The 26402-nt window shown below is 39.5% G+C and overlaps 1 protein-coding gene across 1 annotated transcript; it reads left to right on the top strand.

Moving 5' to 3' along the window:
• Positions 1–75: 75 nt before the first annotated feature.
• On the top strand, positions 76–18119 carry PRDX4 (peroxiredoxin 4). Its single transcript, XM_067722984.1, has 7 exons — positions 76–432; positions 4694–4811; positions 7612–7728; positions 10235–10357; positions 13693–13823; positions 14842–14876; positions 18005–18119. Exons 1-7 carry the CDS (start codon positions 189–191, stop codon positions 18053–18055), a joined length of 819 nt encoding a protein of 272 aa, XP_067579085.1. The 5' UTR covers positions 76–188; the 3' UTR covers positions 18056–18119.
• The last annotated feature ends 8283 nt before the right edge of the window (positions 18120–26402 follow it).

Raw genomic sequence — 26402 nt, 5'->3', positions numbered from 1 at the left:
TGGGGGTGGGGGAGCCCGGGAAGCGAGGGACACGGGGAGCGGGGAGGGGCCGGGGGAGTGAGGAGGCGGGGCAGCTTTCTCTCGGCCGCGCTTCGGCTCTCGCGGGCGTCCGGCGCGGGATTGTAACTGCCTGGCGGCGGGAGAAGTAGCTCTCGAGCCAAGGGACGTGCGACTACCCACGCGTGGTCATGGAGGCGCGGCGGCCGCCGCTACGCGCGACGACTTCGGCCCCTGGCCGGAGCCGAAAGCTACTGCTGCTGCCGCTGCTGCTGTTCCTGCTGCCGGCCAAAGCTCTGCGGGGCTTGGAGGTGGAGGAGAGGCCCCGAACCCGCGAAGAGGAGTGCCACTTCTACGCGGGTGGACAAGTGTACCCGGGGGAGGCGTCCCGGGTTTCGGTCGCCGACCACTCCCTGCACCTCAGCAAAGCCAAGAGTAGGTGGTGCCCCGCCAAGGCGGGGTGACCGGTGGCAGAGGGAGGCGGGAGGTGGGGAGGGCCAGGAGACACGTGTACCCTGGTTACGGTGGCTACCCGGGGGCCTGGCTTGGGCGGCACCCCCTGGGCTGCCTTCGGTCCCAGGGAGAGCCTGGCTCTCTCCTTGGGGGGTGGGGGGGATGGAAGGGGGTGCGAGGTGGGAAGAAAGGGATGGGTTCCACTAATCAGATTTTGGAAGAAGTAGTGGTTACCCCCGAAGCCACAGATGAGGGAAAGAGGATGGCACTGGTCCGGGGCTTGCAGGCGACGAGGATGTTGTGCAAACTGAAACACTTCCTCAGACATCGCAAAGAACCTGCAGCACGTCGCGTCTGTTCTGCGATTTCGGGGAAGAATGCATTGATAAGTTGAATAATGATTCACAGACAGTTTGATTGAACAGAAAAGTGGCTAAACAGAATGCTCAGGGCAAACGTTTCATTTTTCTTTTTTCTTTGATTGTTGTTGCATCTTATAAAGAAGACTATTAAAAGCCACCTTCCCAAAGACCTGTGTAGTTAATGGGTATCCTTTGTGTTTCTCAGAAATGAGGAACTTGTTACAGGGTGTACTTTGGAGGCTCTTTGTACGGAAATGGGAAAAGGGAGGTTAGAAGTAATGCATTTGGGTTGATGATAAACCTCGTGGCAAATTTGTGTCCTGCCAATTTGGCTTTTGATTATTTGCATTTCTGTCCAGTGTACACAACTAATGGCCACTTTCAGGAAGGACACATCAGACTAAGTAGATACTGAGAAAGTTGTGGCCTGCTGCATCTGGATGTTAAGATTAGCCCCAAAAAAGTGGCTAGGGGCTAAAGGATAAAGACTGTCCCTTACTCGCTTTTTTTTTTTTTTTTTTTTTTTTTTGCGGTACGCGGGCCTCTCCCCGTTGTGGCCTCTCCCGCTCCGGAGCACAGGCTCCGGACGCGCAGGCTCAGCGGCCACGGCTCACGGGCCCAGCTGCTCCGCGGCACGTGGGATCCTCCGGGACCGGGGCACAAACCCGCGTCCCCTGCATCGGCAGGCGGACTCCCAACCACCGCGCCACCAGGGAAGCCCCCTTACTCGCTTTTAAGCAACTTGCTTTTCCTACTGACCATTTGGCATTCTGAAGATGTGTATTTGGCTTTTGTGGTACAGTTACAGAATGCTCCTTGCCCAGGTTCAGTGAAAAAAAGTAGTGCTTCACAATTATGAATCCCCAGTGTTAAATTGCATGTTGTTATGGCTTAGGATGGAGTGGGAGTGATAAATGAGAAAAACTGTTTTGCCTCCTTAAACATCTGCAGTTCTTTCCTACTGAAAGTTATCTTTAGATTTTTGTTTTTAAAAAAGCTAGTGTTGCACTTCTAAAATCGTATTTCCAAGTCCCATTGCTTTTACTTGCCTGGGAAGATATTTTGAAATATGTCAGCCAGTTAAGTGTTTACTGGCATTACATATATTTTTCATAACAAATCCCATCCAAGTCTGCACACGGAAGCAAAAAATAGTAGTAATAATAGATTTCCCTCTACCAGCAAACCTTTTCAAGTTTTAGGTATTTGCTATATTTCTCTCATGTGTAGGCTCATCTAGAATTAAAATTACAAGGACTTTTCACTCATAAAATGGAATGTTATGGCATTATTAAGTTCAGACTTTCAAATAATTTTTAGTAACATGAAAAACTTCATGATCTACTGCTCCCTTTTTTAAAAAGTGGGGCACAGGGCTTCCCTGGTGGTGCAGCGATTGAGAGTCCGCCTGCCGATGCAGGGGACACGGGTTCGTGCCCCGGTCCGGGAAGATCCCACATGCCACGGAGCGCCTGGGCCCGTGAGCCATGGCCGCTGAGCCTGCGCGTCCGGAGCGTGTCCGCAACGGGAGAGTCCACAACAGTGAGAGGCCCGCGTACCGGAAAAAAAAAAAAAAAAGTGGGGCACAACGTGATCCAAATTTATGTGTTTAAAAAAGACTGGAAGGAAAGACATCAAAATGTTAACAGTAGTTAAATTATGGGGGTTATGGGGAGAGGGGATTTATTCTTCTTTATACTGCTCTGCATTTGCTTTATTAATTATATGATTTATATTCGGGACAATTTTTGTTTGTTTTTTCATACATGCAAGGGTTTGCTTTGGGAATTCCATTTATAGATCTTAGCATACTGCATTCTTTTTGCTCTATAAACTGATGACAGTTTTTTTTTGAACTAACACTACAGTTCTTAAATCAAGAACCCAAAATTTCCCAAGGAAAAAAAAAAAAAAGCAAGCAAGCAAACCATATCCAGGATATGAGGGCCTGCCTTTCCACCACCTTGCCAACATTGTGTTATCATTTAACAAATCTTACCCAATTTGCTAAGCCAGATAATAACAATAAAGTATTCTATCAGTGTTTAAAAAAGAAAAAAGAACCCAAAATTTCCAAAATCAAGATTTTCAGAACAGAATTTTTCAGTTTTATTGGTTTTCCCAATATGCTAAAATCATTAAGGACTATCATTGTAACACATTTTTTTAATTATAGTTAATTTATTATAGAATATTTATTTTATTTGATTTTATTTATTTGGCCACGCCACACCACAGGGCGTGTGGGATCTTAGTTCCCCAACTAGGGAGTCTTAACCACTGGACCACCAGGGAAGTCCCTGTAACACATTGTTACAATTATAAACTCACACTTGAGTAGCATTTTAAGTAATGTATATAAAGCATATATAGTTGTGTATCCTTCTGCTATCTAATTCTCCCTCCTAGCCTTTACCAAATCATATCAAGATATTTCTGGCTCAAGATAAGGAATCACGTGTTACATATTTTTTTTGGGGGGGGGAGGTTGTTTTTTACTCCATTTTACTAAAAATATGTTTTCAACTACAGTAAAATGAAAGCAGGCAATCCTCTGGTATTTCCTGAAATACATCCTTAGGAAAATAACCTCTTTAGATCTAGAAACTTGGCCTCTTTATAAATTACCTTGCAAAATAGAAAATATTTCTCAGTGATGAAATAAAAGATTATTCTTATAAATCTAAAAACAAAAAATAAAAAACAAAAAAAAAGTCAGCTGAACTCTACAGTGTGCTTAGTGACATAGTCTGTTTACATTATGATGCAACTCCTTATCTGGGCAGGGACTGCTAGCCAACAGATCATGCCCCACCAGGCGTCTGCAGGCTACTCTTTGAGTAGCACTGTACATATGGGGTAGGAATAAACACCTAACACTTCAGTTTAAGCAGGGTTCAAGCTAGACTCAGAGAACATGAATGTTTGTGTGAAATGTTCAGGGTATTTTTAATCCCTTCTTGCAATCAATCAAAAAACTAGTTTCTATTCTGTATACACAACAAATAAGGCACATAGTAGAAGGTGGGGGTGATTTTAAAACTCAGGATCCTTGCCCACTTTAGGAAGTTTGCCACCTGAATAGAGAGAAAAACTAATGCCAAAAAAACCTACTTATACTTAGGCATTAATGATAAAGGCCCAATAAATGATCTGTGTAGACCACAAGAGCTCATACGTGCAGCTGGGGGAAAAAGCTCTGAGGCGATCTGCCAAAGCATCAAGGTAGAGGGAAAATGTAAGCAGGTCTTTCTTTTTTTTTTTAACATCTTTATTGGAGTATAATTGCTTTACAATGGTGTGTTAGTTTCCGCTTTACAACAAAGTGACTCAGTTATACATATACACGTGTTCCCATATCTCTTCCCTCTTGCGTCTCCCTCCCTCCCACCCTCCCTATCCCACCCCTCCAGGCGGTCACAAAGCACCGAGCTGATCTCCCTGTGCTATGCGGCTGCTTCCCACTAGCTATCTACCTTACGTTTGGTAGTGTATATATGTCCATGCCTCTCTCTCGCTTCATCCCAGCTCACCCTTCCTCCTCCCCATATCCTCAAGTCCATTCTCTAGTAGGTCTGTGTCTTTATTCCTGTCTTACCCCTAGGTTCTTCATGACATTTTTTTTCTTAAATTCCATATATATGTGTTAGCATACGGTATTTGTCTTTCTCTTTCTGACTTACTTCACTCTGTAGGACAGACTCTAGGTCTATCCACCTCATTACAAATAGCTCAATTTCGGTTCTTTTTATGGCTGAGTAATATTCCATTGTATATATGTGCCACATCTTTATCCATTCATCCGATGATGGGCACTTAGGTTGTTTCCATCTCTGGGCTATTGTAAATAGAAAAGAACATCATATATTTTTCTTTCTTAGTTTCCAAGCCAGCACCTTATTGGGAAGGAACAGCTGTGATAAATGGAGAATTTAAGGAGCTGAAGTTAACTGATTATCATGGGAAATACCTGGTTTTTTTCTTCTACCCTCTTGATTTGTAAGTAATACATGTACATAGCAGCTAGTAAAACCTCAGTCATTATCAGTCATTATTCAACAACATCAAATAGTTAGAAATTATTTTATTTAGCACTTGTTCTTAAAGGGAAAATTGAGATGAGTTTTTTCAAGAAGGTAACATCTTGAATATATTTCAGAATCATAAACCATTGATCCCAGTACTTATATCTACATGATTGTGTTATCAAAATGTAATCATTAGAGGAAAGCCACATTTATATTCATTAAGCTATACTTACTAAGGCAAGAAAATGGACTGAGAATATTTTAGAAAGCATTTAATTGCAAGACTTATGCCACAAATCTGTTTCTCTGTTAACTTGAATGTTTATATGCCTTTTTCTCTGGTGATGCCATTTAACTATGGTTTTACTATTTTTATTCTTTGCTACATCTGTTGCTTTTCTGTGATTTGAACATTTTCCTGAAAATACTGGATATGCTTAAGGAATAATACCTATTAATATAAATTATGGTTATGGGGGTAGTTCTCTTACTTTAACTCTGGCAGTGAGCACTTTTGTAGATAGAAAGTTGACTCAAAGTAAATACTCTTGGAACTTTAGTCACATTGAGGATTTAACTTTGAGTGTTTTTCAAATTCCATGAAAGCGAAAAGATACCAAAGAGAGTTATCCCAACTTTTATCTTTTTTGTTTGAATATATTTTTTGGTTACAAAAGTAAATAGAAGATTCTTCTGTCTTTGCCACTGTATATTAAGGTCGTTTTTACATGAGGAGTAATCTAGAACTAAGTAAATATATTTTAAACTTGCAGGGAGGATATACTTAAGCTCATATCTTTAGGTTGTCTCTAGGCCAGGGGTCAGCAAAGTTTTTCTGTACAGGGCCAGATAGTAAATATTTTAGTCTCGAAGTGATCTTCATTGCAACTACTCAGTTTTGCCTTTGAAGCACAAAACAGTCATAGACAATACTGAATGAGTGTTGTGCTCCATTGAAAGTTTATTTACAAAAAATAAGATAGGCCAGATTTGGACTGTGAACTGAAGTTTGCTGACCCCTACTCTAAATCCAAATCGAATTCTCATAAAAATTTGTACATTGAGGCTAAAACAAATCATGAATCTGCATAATATGTAATATTTTAAATTAGTAAGAACTTGCTTCTTTCTAATCAACTTGTACTATGGCTTGACTAGCTAAAATGTATTATATAACTTAACTTCAAATAGAAACCAGAAGTAGAAATTTTAATATATATAAAATGATAGGCCTTCTAAATTCATGCTGTAAAACTGAAAAGCAACACATATATTAAATATATTTGATGCTAAACCTGAATTTTGAAATTAGTGTAACATAGACAAATATGCTGTTTCTCCAGTGTTATTTAAAACTCCATAATGAATAAGATATATCTAATTAGAGCATGATGTTAGCAGTGGTCTTCTGGGGCAAGGAGCTGAGAGAGCTTCTTTCTGTTGTTTCTGTGTAATGCCTGCCGGACTGGGCCTGGTTAGAGAAGGAAGAATCCTGGGACATTTGCCACAGTCTGCAAGGAGGAAATTCAGAATTCTGCCAAGATTCTGCAGAATTTCAGTTTTCTGCCTAAACTTTAAGTTAGGCCAGTGTGTCTCTAGGTAGCATTTCTTGGAATAATAGGAAAGAGGGCAGGGGCCGATCATTCCTACCTTTTGGAAAATATTAAAAATACATTCATAGGCCAGGTTTCCAGGGACATAACCTGGACTAGAATTGTCTGCTTGCATATGGCAGTCCTCCACTCGAAAAACTGAAACATTTGAAAAGCCTGTGTTGGGCTGTGGTAGGAACTTGTCCTGTAAGTCTGTTTTTCAAACTTTCTTGACGATGACACATGGTAGGAAATATATTTTTCATTGCCGCCCAATACACTTATACATACAAGGTAATATTTAGTCTGTATGCACCGGTATAGTCGTGCTCCTTAAAATACTGAACAACTTCCATACCAACGCCCTCCCCAAGTTGCCCCTCCCACCTAGTCCCTTTCAGAAACCTCCAGAGAGAGCTAAAGCCAACCTTGAGTTAAGGTGGTTAAATATTTTTAATATCACTCCTGAATACACACATATATATGCACTTATATATAAATATATATGCTTTATAACTTACCCTTACTGTGTGTGATATATGTGTGATCATACTTTCTATTTCACTTTTTTAAAATGTTGGTTGGAACTCAATAAATTGGCTTAAGGAGTCCCTATCACTGCTTGAAAAATACTACCCTAAGGTAATATTCTCTAAATGTGCCCTTCTGACAACAGGACTGGGAGACGAGGTAGTAAGTAGAAGAGGACCTTATCAAGAAAGGGAGGGGGGTGAGAGAGTATTTCCTCATCTCCAAAATAGAGATAGATGCATCTAGCTCATAGGGTTGGCATAGGAAGGTTAAAAAAAAATAGTGAAACAATGTAAAATTTGTATTGATCCTTTGAAAGCTATAAAGCACTATATAAAGTATTATTGAATAAAAGCTAATAAAATGGGGGATGCTGCCATAAGGGAGAAGAGAACATTGGTTGACCACTGATCCATTAAGTTATAAAAGTAAAGTTTATCAAGATGTAATTGGGAACTCTGTACTTTTTAAATTAAATGAGATTTGATCAAATAACCATTTTTTTAGACTACTCCCATCTTGAGAAGCTTCATATATAAAATTGTTCTTAATGTGTGTTTTTATATACTAAAGGTGTTTATAAAAACAAAATCATTTGAAACTAAGTATATGTGTATTTAGAGAATAATTTTTTTTTTTAACTTTCAGCACTTTTGTGTGTCCAACTGAAATCATCGCCTTTGGTGATAGAATTGAGGAATTCAGATCGATAAACACTGAAGTGGTAGCATGCTCTGTTGATTCACAGTTTACCCATTTGGCCTGGTCAGTATCTTAAACTTAATATTTGTAGGGAAAAAAATGGACATACTCTTAAATTATGGGCAGACAACTCTTAACATGACAGGAATATAGAGGAGCTCCAGTGGCACAGTCAGTTAGTGCATGATACTTGTGTGACGGGAATATAGTTATTTATCAGACAGTTCAGGAATAAATTTATCTGAGAGCTGCTAGTTCAACGAAGGTACAGTAAAAATGCTTAAGAATTTTATAGGACATTTCAAATTTGGGGAAAAAAAGTTAAATTCAAAAGATGTAATATCCATAGCAAAAACCACTGAATTGTATGATTACTTTATTATCATAAATTGGGTAACCTTAATCTGGAGAAATAAAATCTAAAATACTATGTCTCTCTGTTACCCAGTTGTCTAGTATTAAGTCAAACTCAAAATAGCTTTTATCATTACTTTTTCAGAAGCAATGATTTTTTAAATTAATGCTTTAAATAATTTTTAAAAATTCATTAAACATGAAAAGATGCTCTGCCTAATTAATTGCAGAGAATTTACAATAAAATGACAAGAGATGACATTTTTTTCCTCTGTCTGGCCAAGAGTTCAAATATTTAAGAATTTCATCCAATGTTGATAAAGGTGTGAAGAAATGGTACTCACACAAACACAGTTGATTCAGCATTTCTGGAGAGCAGTTAGGCAACATGTTTCAAACACTGAAATGTTCATGTTGATGTGAGTTTTGTTTTATACATTTATTTATTTATTTTTGGCTGCGTTGGGTCTTCGTTGCTGAGCACGGGCTTTCTCTGGTTGCAGCGAGCGGGGGCTACTCTTCGTTGTGGTACGCAGGCTTCTCACTGCGGTGGCATCTCTTGTTGCGGAGCATGGGCTGTAGGCTCGCGGGCTTCAGCACGCAGGCTCAGTAGCTGTGGCTCATGGGCTCTAGAGCTCAGGCTCAGTAGTTGTGGAACACGGGCTTAGTTGCTCTGTGGCATGTGGGATCTTCCCGGACCAGGGCTCGAACCCATGTCCCCTGCATTGGCAGGCGGATTCTTAGCCACTGCGCCACCAGGGAAGTCCCTAATGTGAGTTTTTAATAGCATCCATAATTTTGTTCACAAAATTTTTGCACAATAAAGATTGTGCAGAATTATTTTGCTTTTAAAATTTAACATTCAATTCGTTAAAGTAACAAAGTCAAAACAGGTTTTTCTCCATTTACAATTATGTATATAAATATATATACATGAATATATTTGTATATATAACTGTAAATGTATATAAATTATAATTGTAAATTATACATACACACATATATGTATGTGCGTATATGTAAGTAAAAGTTTAATTGGTTCAGGAGCTACAATTTAAATTTAATTTAATTTCCTTAAGTAATTGATTCTCTTAAGTATTTTAAGATGCAGTTATATATTTAATATATTTAAGCATCTGTTTTCAGACAAACTTTCCCAAGAACTTAATTCTTGCAAATCTAATAAATAAATAGGTGTGTCTTAAGTCCTTTTAAAATGTTTCTTTACTAGTTATAAACTAAAATTTCAGATTACACATTTTGAATTGGAATCATAAAGTGAATCTGTTATTTTAACATGCCAAATCTCTTAAACATTATAATTTAGTATACAAATATATACTGATTATTTCTTAATATAAAAATATTAAAACTATGGTTTGAATTTGCTTCATCATTTCTATAGTAATTCTAAATCTTTGCAGGATTAAAACACAAATCCACTAAGGAGAAAGTTATGTCATCCCAAATAATTTGGGATTGCTTTCCCAAGGAATTTTGGGGGATACATTCTCAGCTGGATAGGTTTCATATCAACCAGAGATTTCTACTTGGATGTCAGAACTGGGGCTGCCAACATCTGGAGCCACAGTTCCCTGTTTCCTAACGGCTACGTCAGTGTCCTACCATGAGGGCCCCAACCCACATCCTCCAGTTTCAAGTTGCAGAATACTTAAATCTGAAGACTGATGAGTCTGAGATTACAGCTGACTTCCTTGCTGCTTCAAGTGGACTTGGCATTTCTTGTCTCTCAGAATATTAAAATGCCATCCAGTTGTATCGTGCTTATCTCACAAGGCTTTGTCTTGCAATCACAATTCTAAGGTTATGCTTATGACAGTGCATATCCTTTGATCCATAATTCCACTTCTAGGAATTAATCAGACAAGTATACAAAGTTGAGAATTATCAGGATTTTCCAGCAGTGTTTATAAAAGCAAAAAAAAATGGAATCAGTTTAAATGACTGTCAGTAGAGATTAGTAACATATATTATGTCTGTACATTAAAAATGTGAATGTATATCTCCATATCTAGTGTTTAAAGGATATGAATATATTGTTAAGGGAAGGGAGAGGCAAGAAAAATAGAATGTATATTAGCCTGTCTTTGTTAGAGAATGTGTGTGTTGTGTGTTTGTGTGCATATGCAAAGAAAGAGTGCTGTTTTAATATATGCCATTTACTTAACCCTGAAAGGTAAATTTTCTGTTACAGGATTAATACCCCTCGAAGACAAGGAGGACTTGGGCTGATAAGCATTCCACTTCTTTCAGATTTGAACCATCAGATCTCAAAGGACTATGGCGTATATCTGGAAGACTCGGGCCACACTCTTAGGTACCTTTCAGTGGTTTTACATTATGACAAATATGAATATATTTGTAATCCTCCTTGAAATGGAGTTAGAAGATACAAGGTTTGATCAAGAAATATTTGCTCTGTTTGCAAAAATGTTGTAGATACCGTTAAAAATAATTGGTATGTGCCCAACTTAAGCTATGTGAGTGTCACAGACTGTTAGAGCCAGAAGATTATTTAGAGGTCTTTGACCAACCCTGTCATTTTACATAAAAAGCAGATTCAGAGTTCCATGGACTTAGCCAAAGTTACTACAGTTAATTGCAGAGCCCAGACATGAACCCAGGTCCCCAAATGGTTTGTCCATTTCTTTCTCCTCTTTTCCAAACTGACTCTAGTAATGGTTTTTCTAAATACAAGTATCATAGTATTTATTTAACAAACCTGTGTCTTTGGAGTAGGAAAAATTAAGGAAATATTTTACCCAACAACCCTCATTGAGTTACTTGAGTTAATAAATACTGATAGAATTCTTTGAAAAAAAGGGCAACTTCAGCTTGAAACAGTTTTAATTTTCTTATATATTGTTGATTTGCTTTGCAGTGCTAAGTTTTTTTAATGTTTTATGTGAAGGTGTCAGTATTTTATAATCCTGTGGGTTTCATATAACAGCTTTATTGAGATATAATTCACATACCATACAACTCACCCATTTAAAGCATACAATTCAGTGGTTTTTAGCATATTCACAGAGTTGTGCAACCATCACCACAATCAACTTCAGAACATTTTCATTGCTCCAAAAAGAAATCCCATCCCCATTAGGAGTCACTCCCCGTTTCACCCAGTCCCCCTCCCCTAGCCCTACACAACCACTAATCTACTTTATGTCTTTCGAGTTGCCTATTCTGGACATTTCATAGAAATGGAATCCTACAGTATCTGCTCTTTCATGACTAGCCTCTTTCACTTAGCACAATGTTTTCAAAAAAGGTTCATCCATATTGTATCATGTGTCACTACCAAGTTCCTTTCTCTCTTTTTTTTTTTTTTTTGGTACTTGCCAAGTCTGTAATGGTTTCTGCCTAGAGTTTATTACTAAGTTAACTCCCGAAGAGTAAATATGCCACTAAAAAGATTGAGGCACTTTTAAAATTTAGAATTATTTGAACATTAACCAAGTAAAATTATCTAATATTAGCTATTTTATGTGATTTGAACCAAGTTTGTTTTTTTAATTTTTTATTTCCATCAAAGTAATGTATGCACATAGTTTTTAAAAGTCACATTTTCTTAAACAGTCCTCCTTACTCTTAGCCCTGCTTCATGGAGGAAGCTGCTTTCAGCCCTTCAGCTACTGCTTGCATTATTTGACTCCGTATTTCTAAATAGTATCTTACATAATACATCTCCTGGATATATCAATTTTGCTATTATTTTTCATGGTAAATAGGACTTTATCTTTCTTACATCATCCCCAAATTAATTTTCCCAGTATAATGTGTCACAATTTTGGATTAAGTCAATATTCAGTGTTTATATAAATATTATTCACTGCTGAACTTTTAAGTGTAGTGTGCTGAAGATTACCTTCCCCTGTGGCAGATATTTTTATTTTCTTGTAGCTAATAAACTACTTCATTTCTTTCATTCCCTTAGTTTTCTATATATCCATCACTAATTATTCCTAAATTCCACACCTGGATTGTAACCCCTCTAAGTACTGCATTTTTCCTCTGTCAGTTTTTTTCCTCCATCCTCCTGCTTCCAGTCAGACTGATGGCTCGCTAGGCCTGCTACATAGCTGTTGTCCTAGCACTTTATGCACCAGCATCCTGGGACGTTCCTTCACCTCTTCTCTATTAGATACCCAATTTTCTGGCTCCCATGCCTGCCTGCCTTCTTTATGTAATCCTTTGTTATGGTGAAGCACATCCTCATAGCTTCCTAATACAAGGTCATTGGAAGGTAAAATGCTTGAGGGCCTTCTGTGTCTGAAAATGTTTTTATTCTGCTCTCATGCTTGATTAATAATGTGGCTGGGTGTAGAATTCTAGATTGAAAGGCATTTTCCTGTGGACATTTGAAAGCATTGCCCTGATACCTTTAGCTTCTGGGGCTGTTATTGAGATGTCTGTTGCCATTTTAATTTCATACTTTTTGTAAGAATGACCTGTCTCTGTTCTGTGGAAGAGACATATATACATATTACACCAAGTATGGCAAATGCCTTAGTCTCATAGTCTACCAAAGAAGCAGTTCACACAATCAGAACAGAAAACAGAAGCTACAATTTGCTACCAAAGAAAAGGCAGATTTGTTTTTGTGTGGTGTGTGTTGGTATGATGTGCCTTACAGAGGCAAGGTCAAAATTTCCCATCAGGGTCACTTACTTCAGAACAGACTTGATCACCTTTGATGAGAATTTTCAACTGTAAAAGTAGTACATGAAAGGATACCCATATGAGTAGTAATTAACAATTTTGCCTGAGTTTGGCCAAGTTGATCTGGTCTAAGGAGATTGAGCCCTAGTTAGTTCAGACGTTGAGTTGCTCATTCAAAAAAGGTGTTGTAGAATGAGGAGGAACACTTCAGTAATGTTTAACATGATTATGGAATAAGATTTCATGTAACAGATATGTAATGCCATGTATTTCTACTAAATATATATATATCATCATTATTTTAATACTTGTACACAAGCAATTAGCCCTAGTACCCGAGATCCTTTTCTAATCCAAAGTAAGTATTGGGTTGAAATCCATATTGACTGAAATAAATAGATAGTAAAATCCTTTGACAATTTTTATCTCTAGTATACTTTAACTCTTAAAGTGCCACCCCGATCTCAATAGCAGGTCTTTTAGGTCGAACTATCTCATTATTCCCCAGGCCTTAGTAGTGAATCACATATAGAAAGATTCAGAAGGAAAGGCAACTTCATATTGGTGACTTTATCTTTTTCCACCCCTGAAAAAGGAAATACAAAGACATTCTAAACAGCCAGTGATAAGAAACATGGATCACTCCTTCACCCAAGGGAAGGCTTTGCTAGGTAGTTTAATCATTTCATTTACAGTACAATCCCAAACCTAGTACACGTCAAGATTCAACTGATAATACTACAGTACATTTCATAGACAAAAACAAATTATTAAAGCTACCGTTTAACAGTGATAATCCCAAAATATACAGTAGATAAGTGTGGGTATGGGGGTGTGTGCATGTGCATACCAGTCAAGTAGGTAAGTAGTGAGTTTTTGGTTCTGTATAACATCCTTCTGTGTGAGCGGTACAGGGATTCATGTTAACTAATATTTTTCTTCTTGACTGAGAACAAATGTCCTCACTTTTACCATTCTTATGTTTTACAGAGGTCTCTTCATTATTGATGACAAAGGAATCCTAAGACAGATTACTCTGAATGACCTTCCTGTGGGTAGATCTGTGGATGAGACACTGCGTTTGGTTCAAGCATTCCAGTACACCGACAAACATGGAGAAGGTGCCCTTCCCTTCTAACCATCATAGCCTCTTGATTTTTTAGTTTGAGCGATACTAGCATAATTAGTTTGATTTCTTATCTTACAAGTAATTTTCATGGTTCCAAAGTCTTCTGATTGTTTTCAGATTATTAGGTCTTTTAAGCAGATCAAATTATAATTTAAAGTGCTTTTAACAAAATATCACTAATATTTTCTACTTACTGAATACGATGGACAAAATATTATTTTCATAGTCCTTTTGGTTAAGCTCAGAGAAGTTTCTGCTACTGTAATTTTCCAAATTATGTTTCTATAAACTTAAAATGCACCAGCCAATCTGGCAGTATCTAGTAACGTAGGTTTTATTTGCATGTTTACATTATTTGATTTAGCTTTTTTTCCTCAAAGTAATTCAGAAATCCTTAAGGTTATTCAGTATCACACCGGTAACCTGTCATTTCATCCTTTCACTTCAAGTTTTTGTAGTAGCCAAATGGAAGAGGTCAGATCTTCTTAAAATAGAACACATGTTATATATTCCTTTCAAACGTGTAACTCAGTGCCTGAGTCAGGGTGCACTCTAAATCAAGGGGAAATCCTACCTTCCAAATAATGTTAAAGTCTTTTTTGACAAACAGTGAACCATGGCATCAGTACAAAATACTGCAGGACATAGCAGATAAGCTTAAGGGAATGTACATTCAAGGAATTTTTGCTGTACCAAGACCTTTCAGTTTACCAGATTCCCAAACTTTCCAACTGTATTAGAGGAACACTCAATTTGGTTTCTTCTATTGTAAATGTAACTAAACATAATTGACAAAAGTGAAAATAGATTAGCTGCCTGCTGATAAGCTCCATGACTAAAATTTCTGGCTGCAAGCCAGTAAGCTAACAGAAGTCAACTGTCCTGTAGCAATGTTCTCATTAATATAGGCTCTATTTTCAGTTTCATTTGGAAAAAGAAAACACAAGAGCTGCTAAAGAGAACTGAACTCTGTTTTTAAACTGTCTTTTGACAATTTTTGTTTCTTTCAGTCTGCCCTGCAGGATGGAAACCTGGTAGTGAAACAGTAAGTCAAATTGATTTTTCTGTTAAGAGGATGGCTGGGGCAAAAAAAAAAAAAACAAAAAAGCCAACCCTAGGATAATCTTTCCTTGTAAAAGAACTCCCTTGATTTTGTAAATGAAGTAAACATTGCTAGGCAGAACTCATAAGACTACAGACATTCTTTGGACTGTACGGAGAGTAGCTGCAACTGGGAAAGCAGAATATGGGGCCTGACGCTGTGAATTTTAAAGCCAAGTATACAGAGAAAGATACCATTAAAAAAGGGGAGGGGGACAGTGGAGACGTGGTAGAATCAATTCAGGGCAAAGAAGACAGGCACAAGCAAAACCTTCAGTGTATATTAAAAGCTTTTAAGAAAATCTGGCTTACTGGGGGCAGACACCAAAAACAACGGGAACTACGAACCTGCAGCCTGCGAAGAGGAGACCCGAAACACATTAAGTTAAGCAAAATGAGAAGACAAAGAAACACACAGCAGATGAAGGAGCAAGGTAAAAACCCACCAGACCAAACAAATGAAGAGGAAATAGGCAGTCTACCTGAGAAAGAATTCAGAGTAATGATAGTAAAGATGATCCAAAATCTTGGAAATCGAATGGAGAAAATACAAGAAACGTTTAACAAGGATCTAGAAGAACTAAAGAGCAAACAAACAATGATGAAGCAACACAATAAATGAAATTAAAAATTCTCTAGAAGGGATCAATAACAGAATAACTGAGGCAGGAGAACAGATAAGTGACCTGGAAGATAAAAGCGTGGAAATAACTGCTGCAGAGCAGAATAAAGAATGAAAAGAACTGAGGACAGTCTCAGAGACTTCTGGGACAACATTAAACACATCAACATTTGAATTATAGGGGTCCCAGAAGAAGAAGAGGAAAAGAAAGGGTCTGAGAAAATATTTGAAGAGATTATAGTTGAAAACAATCAGATTAATTAACAAATCCATCATCTCACAGTTAGCCTTTTTTGTGTGGGGTGAGAAGGCTTAAGATCTACTCTTCTAGCAAATTTCAGGAATACCAACAGTATTAACTATAGTCAACCGTGCTGTGCATCAGGTCCCCAGAACTTATTCATCCTAAAACTGAAGGTTTATACCGTTTGACCAGCGTCTCCCCATTTCCCCCAGCCCCAGCCCCTGGCAACCACCATTCTACTCTGTTTTTATGGGCATTCATTCAACAGACATTCCTTGAGCACCTGCTATATGGCAACTATTCGAACTTGGATGATAGCCAGATGATACTTACTAGTGAACACCATAGCCAATGTCCCAGCCCTCAGAGTTACGTTCTAATTTCAGTTGTGGCCAATGCTTTTAGAAACAGGTTGATGGGAGTTGGTGAGACAGTGCCTGGGATGGGGATAAAGTGGTCAGGAAAGACTTTTCAGATGATATTTGAGCTGAAACGTGAGTGAAGAAAGGGAGCCAGTCGTGCATGGAGCCGTGCAGAAAGAGCATCAGGGGCAGAGGCCCTGAGGCCGGTAGCGGCTCAGCGTGGCGGGGGAGCAGAAAGCGTTGGCGCGGGCAGAACGCTGAGCTGTGGGAATGGAAGAGGACGCCAGTGTCCCAGTGCACGGAGGGTTGGAGTCCCATGAGTTGACTGAGCAATGTGGAGTCCCTCGTGACCACAGGGAGGGCAGCAGGTGGTTTGAGGATAGGGCAAGAAGGAAAGAAGGAAAGAAAACAGCTAGAGAGGGGGGTGTAGGATCAGAAAAGGTTTGGTGGTGGCGTTTCTTTGAAGACAGATGAATTTTTCATCTCTATTGCACACGCCTCCTGATTTGTCTCCCCGACCTCAGTTTCTCTCCTCTCCAACACATGTCATTCTGCAGACCGGAACCTCTTAGTGGCTCTGCAGTACAAAGTCCTCATGCTCGGGCACAGCCTTCAAGCTTCTGCATTCTCTCGTTTCACTGCCTCTCCCTGGTCATCATCCCATGATTCACACACGCACACACACATGCACACATGCTATGCTCCCACCAAATCACGTGACTCATCTTTCCCCAAACTAAGCCCTACTCTGTCACGCTTTTGTGCCTTTGCTCAGGTCTTTCTTTCTGTAGCCTGGAGTACCTCTCTCCCCTTCCCTAAATTCCCCAAATTCTTCTTTCAAGACCAACTTAAATGCTACTTCCACTCTGAGGCCTTCCCTGATGCCATCTCAGCCTCTGTTGAGTCACAGAGCCTGTGTCCTAGTTCTGCGTGTTGCATCAAAAGCAGTTATGTACACGTACATCTTCCCCACGTGCTTGTACGAGCCTCCAAGGCGGGGACTTCGGTGGTTACCACTGGATCCCCCACTGTGCAGCATACTGTCGGCACCCGGTTGTTATGCCATAAGTACTCTTGAATTGAATTGGAATGCAGAGAGATTATATATTGGCAAAGACAAAATACTCCTGGAGTGATGCCTGAAATTAGGTAACATTTATTTTATGCTGAAGAAAATGCGTATAGAACTATCATAAGCTGATTACAATAAAGTACAAGGTTATTTTTTTTATATAGGGATAAATGTACTTTACCTGTAACTAGCAAGTAACAGTTAATGTGAGAAATTAGAAACCTAGGTGGTTTCTAAGGCTGTAACGCTCTAGGAGGGAACACTTTTTCTTTCAGAGTATTTGTCCATTCACTAAATAGGTACTCGCGTTGTTTTTAGAGTACTTCTTTTACTTTGCGGTTTGAGATTAAAAGGTTACAGTTCTGGACCTCCAAGCAATCCATTTGAACCCACTGCCCCCTTTTCAGGTTGTAGCATATCATCACTTCATCAGCAGATAATTTTAAAAATACACTAACATCTGCAGCCATGCTCTCTTAACATGTTTGATTTTACACCATACCTGCAGATGCCATGAAAGCCTGGTGGCAAAGAGAAGAGCTGTAAGTAAATTTGAGGCGCTTGAGTACAGATGTTAATTTACTAGCAAACTATCTGCCTTCTGGGAGAGCTGAGATTAGCAGGACAAATCCGGTTTTTCCTAAATATATATGATATAATTTGGTACACAAAATAATCTTTATCTTTAGTCAAGAGATACGCAACTAATGTCAGACTACTGTTGATATACTTTGGCTTTTAAAATGAATAATTTGCTTTTTTTCTTTAACAGATAATCCCAGATCCAGCCGGAAAGTTGAAGTATTTTGATAAACTGAACTGAAAAATACTTCCTCAGGTCATGATGTTTGAAACGTCTCAGTAAAGTTCACTGTTTTGTTACCACATTGTGTTGCAGTAGTAATTTCTTGAATAATATAAAAATCCATGTCAGGGTCCAAAGATATTTAGTGTTTGGTAGACACTGATGCCAAAAGGTAGGCAGTTATTCTCTATCTTTCCAAAATACAAAAATGTCAGACTGACTCCAACTCGTAACAAGAGTAATAACTAACATTTATGGAGTACATGCCATCTACCAGGCATTGTGTTAGGAGGTTAGGTGTATTATTTCACTTAATTCTCACAGGAACTCTTTGAATTCTTTATTTTACAGATAAGGAAACAGCTAGCTAGCAAAGGTAGACTCAGTCTTTGAACCCAGACAGGCTAATTTCTAGTTTTGGGGCTGTTACCCCTCCACTGTGGCTCACCTCTCTGTACCTTTGAGGGTGGCAGGAAAGAATAGGTTGTGAGCACAGTCACCTTCTATAGAGTCTGGTAGGGACGGTGAACCCCAGACTCTCTGTATACAACATAAAGCCCCTTGGTTACTCCTTTTTTCTAAATTTACATTTACAGCTTGTACTAAATTTATAAGTAACAACTTACATGTTTATATTAACAATGGGAGTTCCTTGGTGGCCTGGTGTTTAGGATTCCGGGCTTTCACTGCCACGGCCCGGGTTCAGTCCCTGGTCGGGGAACTAAGATCCTGCAAGCCACGTGTTGCAGCCAAAAAAAAAAAAAAAAAGGTATTTAGTTTAACAGAAGTTGAATCCCTAAGTATATGTAGCCAGCTGTTCACAAATGACCACATATACAGCTGAACTCCAGTGGTACTTCGTCACCCCAGCATGGCAATGGCTTTACTATAGTTATATACATGCCATGTAGTTTAAGGGAACTGGGACCCGAGAGCATCTGCCTCGTCCTGTCTGCCACGCTAATCCCCTCTCAACACTCGCAAAAAGCCCCTCGCCCCAGGGGAGGCCGTCCTAGAGTTGGGGATGTCCCTGGCCTCCTGGCTGACGCTCTGCGTTCTGTCATAAATGGCAGGGGATTAGTGACAGGCATTCAGACGTGGACACAGGAATTCAACTGCCATTTATAACCCTTTGCCATAGCAAAGTATGTTCTAAGTGCTACCTTACAGTCAACATTTTAGAAGCCAACTATTAGTAAAGTTGAAGACTGCTACTGCTTTGGTGTTCAGACAGGTTTGTGATAATCCTGTCAATCAATACTTGCAATACAATTGGAATCTTATTCTCAGGTTTCCTCTTTCCAATTTTTTTACTCATGGAATAAGCTTTATCTTCTTGATTAATAGTTTCCATTCTTTGGAGCTTTTCTAGCCTCATGTTCATTTTAGGTATGTTTACAAGGAAGACAGCTATTTTTGGATCCATTCAAAAAAGCCAGTCATTAGTGTTTTCATTCAACTTTCAGGAACTATTGATCACCTACTCTAAACACCTGGCATATATCAGTGACCGAAGACAAATTTCTGCCCTCAAAGAGCTTAGTATTTGATTACAAGCAGGTCCTAATAGTATAATTTCCAGGTACCTACAAATAAGTGAAAATACATCCTGATTCACCACTTTTCATATTAACTGGGTAATGTTAATAGCCTATAAATGCACTCCTCAGTGCCTTTTATCCCTTCAAACAGCTGACTTCTGAAAGTCCACAGGCCCAAAAGTATACCCTAAAGATGATCTCATGTGGCCATTTACAGAAGGCTAGAAAGAGTGTTCCAAAAGCACAGTCCCCTGCTCTGCTGGAGAGGATGGGCCCAGGCCTGACCAGGATGAGCTACAAGAGACAACTCCCAAACATGCTGACCTACCGTAATCTACAGCAGTGGTTCTCAACTGGGCACAATTTTCCCAAGGGACATAGTAATGTCTGGAGATGTTTTTGGTTGTCAACTATGGGAATGCTACTGGCATCTAGTGGGTACATGTCAAGGATGCTGCTAGACATCCTACAATGCACAGAACATACAACACAATTATCTGGTCCAAGTTGTCAATAGTAGTGAGGTTGAGAAACCCTTCTCTAGGGACAGTTGCCAACAGATTATGCAAAGGAGACCAGTATAGTTTAGTAGCTACCTGTGCAAGAGGAGGACAGACCATGACGTGACAGTAGAAGCTTATCCAAAATAATAGGTCAAGAGGTGGCCCGAAGTCTCTATGAAACACACTAGGCAATGTCTTTTCGGTGCACTTACGTATATATGAATAGCATCTGTGATTCCCTGCTTCTCCCTCAAATTTCTGACCTTCTGTTGAATATTTCCCAATTAAGCCTAGCCAGTGTTCTGACCTTTACAATGATCAGAGTGGACTGCTCTTTCGGGGATTTCTTAGTCCCCAGAATCTCATGCAAGGAATCATTCCCCACCCCCATCATTTCTTCTATATCCAAGGGCACATTTAATCCTACACCCTAAACTTTCTATGTCAGTAGACTTCCAGGTTTTATATTTTGTTCTTAAATACATTAACCACTATTTTATTAATGATATTTTTATACCCTAACCCCCCCATATGATACCATGGAATGCATCCTTGTATTTTGTTACCCATGAATTCTGATGTTATGTCACTGAAATATCTTTGAGTAGAATTCTTAACATAAGAATGTGAAGAAATGTGTATTTCAGGTAAATATGTCCATAAAGGTCTCCATGCCACTGTGTGTGTGCGGGTGTGTATAAATATTAATGTTTGTGTATACATGCATATACATACACATACACACGTCTATAAAATCATTAAATTTTTTACTTAGCTTTTAAAAGGAAATAAAATATCATAGCTACTGTATATTTAGTCTTAGACAGCAAAGCAACTTTTAGCAATTCCATTATTAACGTAATAACACAATTTGGGCATAATGCTGTACACAAGTAAAATCCTAAAAAAAAATTTTTAAAGATCCACCTTCCTGAGCCTTAAGCTTAAATTTTTTAAATTAACAAAAAAGTAAAACGCCCAAATTTACCTGAATCATACATTCATTCATATGGAAGTTATTAACGGCCTGCACACATGCAATGTACTTTGCTACGCAATACAGATAAAAAGATACGACACAATCCGTTCCCTCAAGAAGCCCAGTTTCCCAAAATCAGCATGTAAAAAGAGCAATACAGTGAATAAATGCTAAAAATGCTGACACCTGTGTTGGCTCCAAGGCCAGCATGAGCAATAACAAGGAAATATAGGGATGATGGAATGTGTCACAGGAGGGGAGGAATAAGCCCATTTGCTATTCGTCCACTGAAGGCTGTATCTCCTGCCAGTGTACTGTCCTTATACAAAAAGGCAGTGCTTGGGGCTTCCCTGGTGGCACAGTGGTTAAGAATCCGCCTGCCAATGCAGGGGACATGGGTTCGAGCCCTGGTCCGGGAAGATCCCACATGCTGTGGAGCAACTAAGCCTATGCGCCACAACTACTGAGCCTGTGCTCTAGAGCCCGTGAGCCACAACTACTGAGCCCACGTGTCTCAACTACCGAGCCCGTGCTCCACAACAAGAGAAGCCACTGCAGTGAGAAGCCCGTGCACGGCAACAAAAAGTAGCCCCCCAGCTCTCCGCAACTAGAGAAAGCCCGCACACAGCAGTGAAGACCCAATGCAGCCAAAACTAAAATAAATTTAAAATAAAAAAATAAATGAAAAGGCAGTGCTTGTGACCCAGCCTCAAGAGACAAAGCGTTGACTGGTCTTCCTCTCTCATGATCATCTACTGGGAGATGGCACACACTATAGAGTTGATTGGCTAGATTCAGGGGTCCAGTGTGTGGCCAAGGATAGAAGGTAAGAATTGAATCTGCAGGCCTGGGTTTGTTAACTTCAAGTTCTGGCCATTTGTGCAGCTCAGCCAGGACATCAGAAAAAGGATTTGCAAGTTTTCTATCAAAGGGAGTTATGTTGCACTGTAACCCAAAGCCCATGAGATGGCTCCCAGCACACCGAAATCCCCTTGTCCTGAGGCACCCTGTCAGAATAAACTAAAAGGGCATCAACTAACTCAAACGATTTTTGTTTTTAAACCAATCTAATTTAGAGGAAAAAATGGAAAAAAAACTTCTAAATTCAGACCAATCAAAACTAAGTACAACTCAAAGAAGCATGTTAATGTGTACTGAGAGAACCCCTTCCATTAATGACCGTGACCCATTTAGATGTATATTTTACACTGTGACCTAGCACACCCTAAATGTGCACGTGCACCATGCACGTGCATAACAAGTTACACAATACTTACTATGGGTGATGCATTCTTTTATTTTTGTCATGTTGGCCACAACCCACTAAATTTCATGGCCTACTAATGGGTCACTTTTTTTTTAACAAATACATACATATAAAATATAAATTTAAATTTATATGTGTGTGTGTGTGTATAAACAAAATCAGGATACAGTAAATGCCTGGCATATCAATACCCTGTCATGTAATTTTCCTTCCATTATGGTACAGTTCATTTGTTTTAGCCATACTATTCCCTCTATTAAAGGTACACAATTTCTGTGACAAAAAAAACCAAAAATATCCTACCCTTTCTTTTGTTACTACAATCCTTCCTCTGAGGTATTACTTTTATCAATGCCTCTGGCTTACTGAATGGTTTTGAGAAGGTCCTGTTCTATTCTGAAGATCCTTTTTTTTCTTAGCATACACATCTTAACTGGAACTTGATTTTTTAAATTATGTGCAATATAGTCATTAAAATATTTCTCTAACCAAAGAGCAAATCAAGTGAAGGGAAATAGGTCTAAATCAGGAAACTCTGGAATGAGAAAGCTGCCTCTCCTTTTACGGAGAAGGAAACAGAACCCAAAGAGATGAATCCTCTACCCTATGCCCTGAACTAGCTGGCTGCAGACATAGTTGAGACCTCAGAGGTGCCTAAGAGCCAGAATTCGAGCCAGCAGCACTCCTCCCACGTCACACTGCCTGCCCAAAACCCACCTGCTGGACCAAATGACCCCAAATCCACCTCAGATTGATCCCCTTAGATCAAAATAATCCCACGATACAACAGTTTTACTAGAAGCAACGTGACTGGTCAGGGGTCCTTAAATCCGTTTTTTTTGGTTTTTTTGTTTTCTTGCGGTACGCGGGCCTCTCACTGTTGTGGCCTCTCCCGTTGTGGAGCACAGGCTCTGGATGCGCAGGCTCAGCGGCCATGGCTCACGGGCCCAGCCGCTCCGTGGCATGTGGGATCCTCCCGGGCCGGGGCACGAACCCGTGTCCCCTGCATCAGCAGGCGGACTCTCAACCACTGCGCCACCAGTGAAGCCCTTAAATCCGTTTTTGAACTTGCCGAATCCCTATTTTTAATTCCTCTTTCTTGTTATCTATTTTAAAGTAGTTCATTATTTGTTGCCCAGGGAGGGACAGAAAACATTCACAAGTCAATTTAGAGAGTCAATCACAACTGCAGCAAAAGTTTTTCTCTAAGAGCAAATGAAAACAAATGCCCAAAATATTTCAGCCATCCTTGTCTCTTATGGTTGAGACCAGATTGTATTCTCATGTATGTGTCTGTGTATGTGTGTGCGTGTGTTTATCTCACAAGTTAACCCTTTATCACACTGGTTGAGAAAATATATATGAAATGTGGCAAAGGGCCAAGATTCTAGACCTAGTCTAGGCCTACCCCACCTAACCCCACCTATATACAGTTACAAGGTGGGCTGTGGGAAGTTACTTTCCCTCTCTAAGTCTCACTTTCCTCATCTGAAAAAGTGGGTAATAATGGTATTGACCTCAAAGGCTGATTCTAAGGATTAAATTAGAAAATACATTTTGATGTCATTAGCACAGTGCTAAGAATCCAATATGTGTTAGCCATATATAAAATTTCTTATTTTATGATGATTATATACTGTGACTGATTTTTTCCTACACTGCACTAACATACAAGTTGCCATGGGGTTCTATATTACCAAATAAAGAATCAGTAATTACTTCCAAATGTTTTCATATTAAAGCATAAAGCACTGAATTTGAGCTTGAGGTTCTTATACAGAAACAGAATAACACAAACTTATATTCTCTGTATCAAAATGGAGGCAAATATCTTATGAACTAACCTCCACCATCTTCCTGATGCACTTCCTTTCACCTCCCTCTTGTAATCTATAAAGGAGCATAATGCTAAAAAATTACTATTCAGAATTTGTTGTAAAGTTAAACGCATTGTTACAAGTTAACATTTTATAAAACATCAGCAGTGACAGCAAGAAATTATGCTCCTGTTGAAAAGCAAGACTGCCAACCCTGGAAAGCAGGAAAGTCAGTGAGATCTAAAATGCTGCCCTAAATTTGTTTTTAAGAAACAATACTAATACTTGATTCTTCATAGCAAAAGAGGGCATAACGATTTACCCCTTAGACAATAGAATCCAGAGTATAATCCCGGCTCTGTAAAAGTTACTAAAACTCCTAGTGTGTTCCATTTATTCATAGGTATTAACAACAACAAAGTCCATGATCAAATAAGTTTCACAAAAGCTGACATAAAAACTTAAACAGGTGTTCTAATGGCCCTACTTTTCAGTTTTTTGTAAGTTAATACTCATTATAAAATACCAGAGGAGAGGTATCCGATGCAGTATCTCCTAATGTTACTTGTCAATAAGATGTTTAAGACATTTTATAAAATCATATATTGTATTAAGTTGTTTATAATATAAACATATAAAATGTTTATGAAGGAGCATCTCACCAGTGTCCAAGGACTTCACCCAGGAAAGAGAGTTGGATGCTTGGAATTACTCAGCCCCTTGCCATCCAGCCCTAGATACCACTGCTTTTTGAAACTGTTTTTTCTTACCAGCGGCCTTTCAATCATCCAACCAGTCGCCTCTCCCCAGTGATCATCTTTGTGAACTTCCATGACACCATTGATCACTCTGCACAAAAATGGCTTTGAGAAGCAGGAGGATGACGTAGTTAGGAGCTGGGAATCTGGCTGTTTGCTCATGGAGCCCCCGCACCACCATTTAAGAAGTCCAACTAGCCTCTTAAGAGAGGCCTGGCTGGCCCCCATCCGTTCCAGCCTCCCCAGCTGATGTGCCAGATGGTCTAGCCCCTGACGAGCTCCCAGGTGAGCACAGTTGCCTGAGTGACCCCAGCCAATGCCACACAGAGCAGAAGAACCTCCCAGATGAGCCCAGCCACCCCACAGAATCAAATGTGTCTTTTGAAAGATGAAAGGCCTTTTTCTCTGCCCAAATATATTGAAAAATAAAATGTTGAACTCCCTGGGGCGGGGGTGGAAGGCAAACTTCAGTTTTTCAGGACTCAAGCTACTGGCTCTATTCACAGAGAGGAGAAAGAGCAGACGGTATAGAGAATGCCAGTAGCAAAGGGAACACGTAGACATGCAGAATACTCGGGCTACCACGAGAAATGGAGCCACAGGACCACACGGGCACACGGAACACAGTGCAGAGCATACTAGCGTGAAGTGAACTCTTCTAAAGAAACCAAAAATAAAGACACCATCCTCGAAGACTGCCCAATGAAGAACTACCTAAGCAAAAACTAAGAACTTGGTAATAAATGCCTGATGTAAAATGGGGTATCTCAGCATGGACTATTCAATACAAAACTATGTCCAACCCACATTAGGAGGTTCTGTGCTAGACAAGTAGCAGTGCTGGTACTGGTTAAAAGCCCACTACTCCTTAAAGAAGAGGAACAAAACACTGAACATCGACAACCTACTGTATATCCCTTGGAGTTTCCTTCATCTCATCTTCTTAAAGTCCTGTATTAAAAATAAAAAAATCTCTAGCTCTTATAAAAACTTTTACAGGTAGAAAACATATTTTGATTTAAAAATCTGATATTCAACATTAATTGAACAAGTAATTTAACTAAAAAGACAATAAGCAATTTTTTAAGAGTTCAGTCTCAATAGAATTCAAAGAAAGGCAATTAATGAATGTCATTTTTCACCTACTAAAATGGCAAAGATGTTTTAAAAAGTAAAGGATAAGGGCTTCCTTGGTGGTGCAGTGGTTAAGAATCCGCCTGCCAATGCAGGTGACACAGGTCCAAGCCCTGGTCCAGGAAGATCCCACATGACGCAGAGCAACCAAGCCCGTGCGCCACAACTACTGAGCCTGCGCTCTAGAGCCCACGAGCCACAACTACCGAGCCCGCGTGCCAAAACTACTGAAGCCCACGTGCCTAGAGCCCGGCTGTGCTCTGCAACAAGAGAAGCCACTGCGATGAGAAGCCCGCGCAGTGCAACGAAGATTAGCCCCCGCTCACCGCAACCAGAAAAAGCCTGCACACAGCAACAAACACCCAA

The sequence above is a fragment of the Pseudorca crassidens genome, chromosome X (assembly GCF_039906515.1).
Source record: "Pseudorca crassidens isolate mPseCra1 chromosome X, mPseCra1.hap1, whole genome shotgun sequence".
NCBI lineage: Eukaryota > Metazoa > Chordata > Mammalia > Artiodactyla > Delphinidae > Pseudorca > Pseudorca crassidens.
This window is presented reverse-complemented; position numbering and strand designations above follow the sequence as displayed.

What these genes read in the sequence shown, in the direction of transcription:
- PRDX4 (XM_067722984.1), top strand. Translation starts at nt 189, where the DNA reads ATGGAGGCGCGGCGGCCGCCGCTACGCGCGACGACTTCGGCCCCTGGC. An exon ending in GCACCTCAGCAAAGCCAAGA is followed by an intron (nt 433 to 4,693) that starts GTAGGTGGTGCC and finishes TTTCTTTCTTAG; the next exon opens with TTTCCAAGCCAGCACCTTAT. An exon ending in TTCTTCTACCCTCTTGATTT is followed by an intron (nt 4,812 to 7,611) that starts GTAAGTAATACA and finishes TTTAACTTTCAG; the next exon opens with CACTTTTGTGTGTCCAACTG.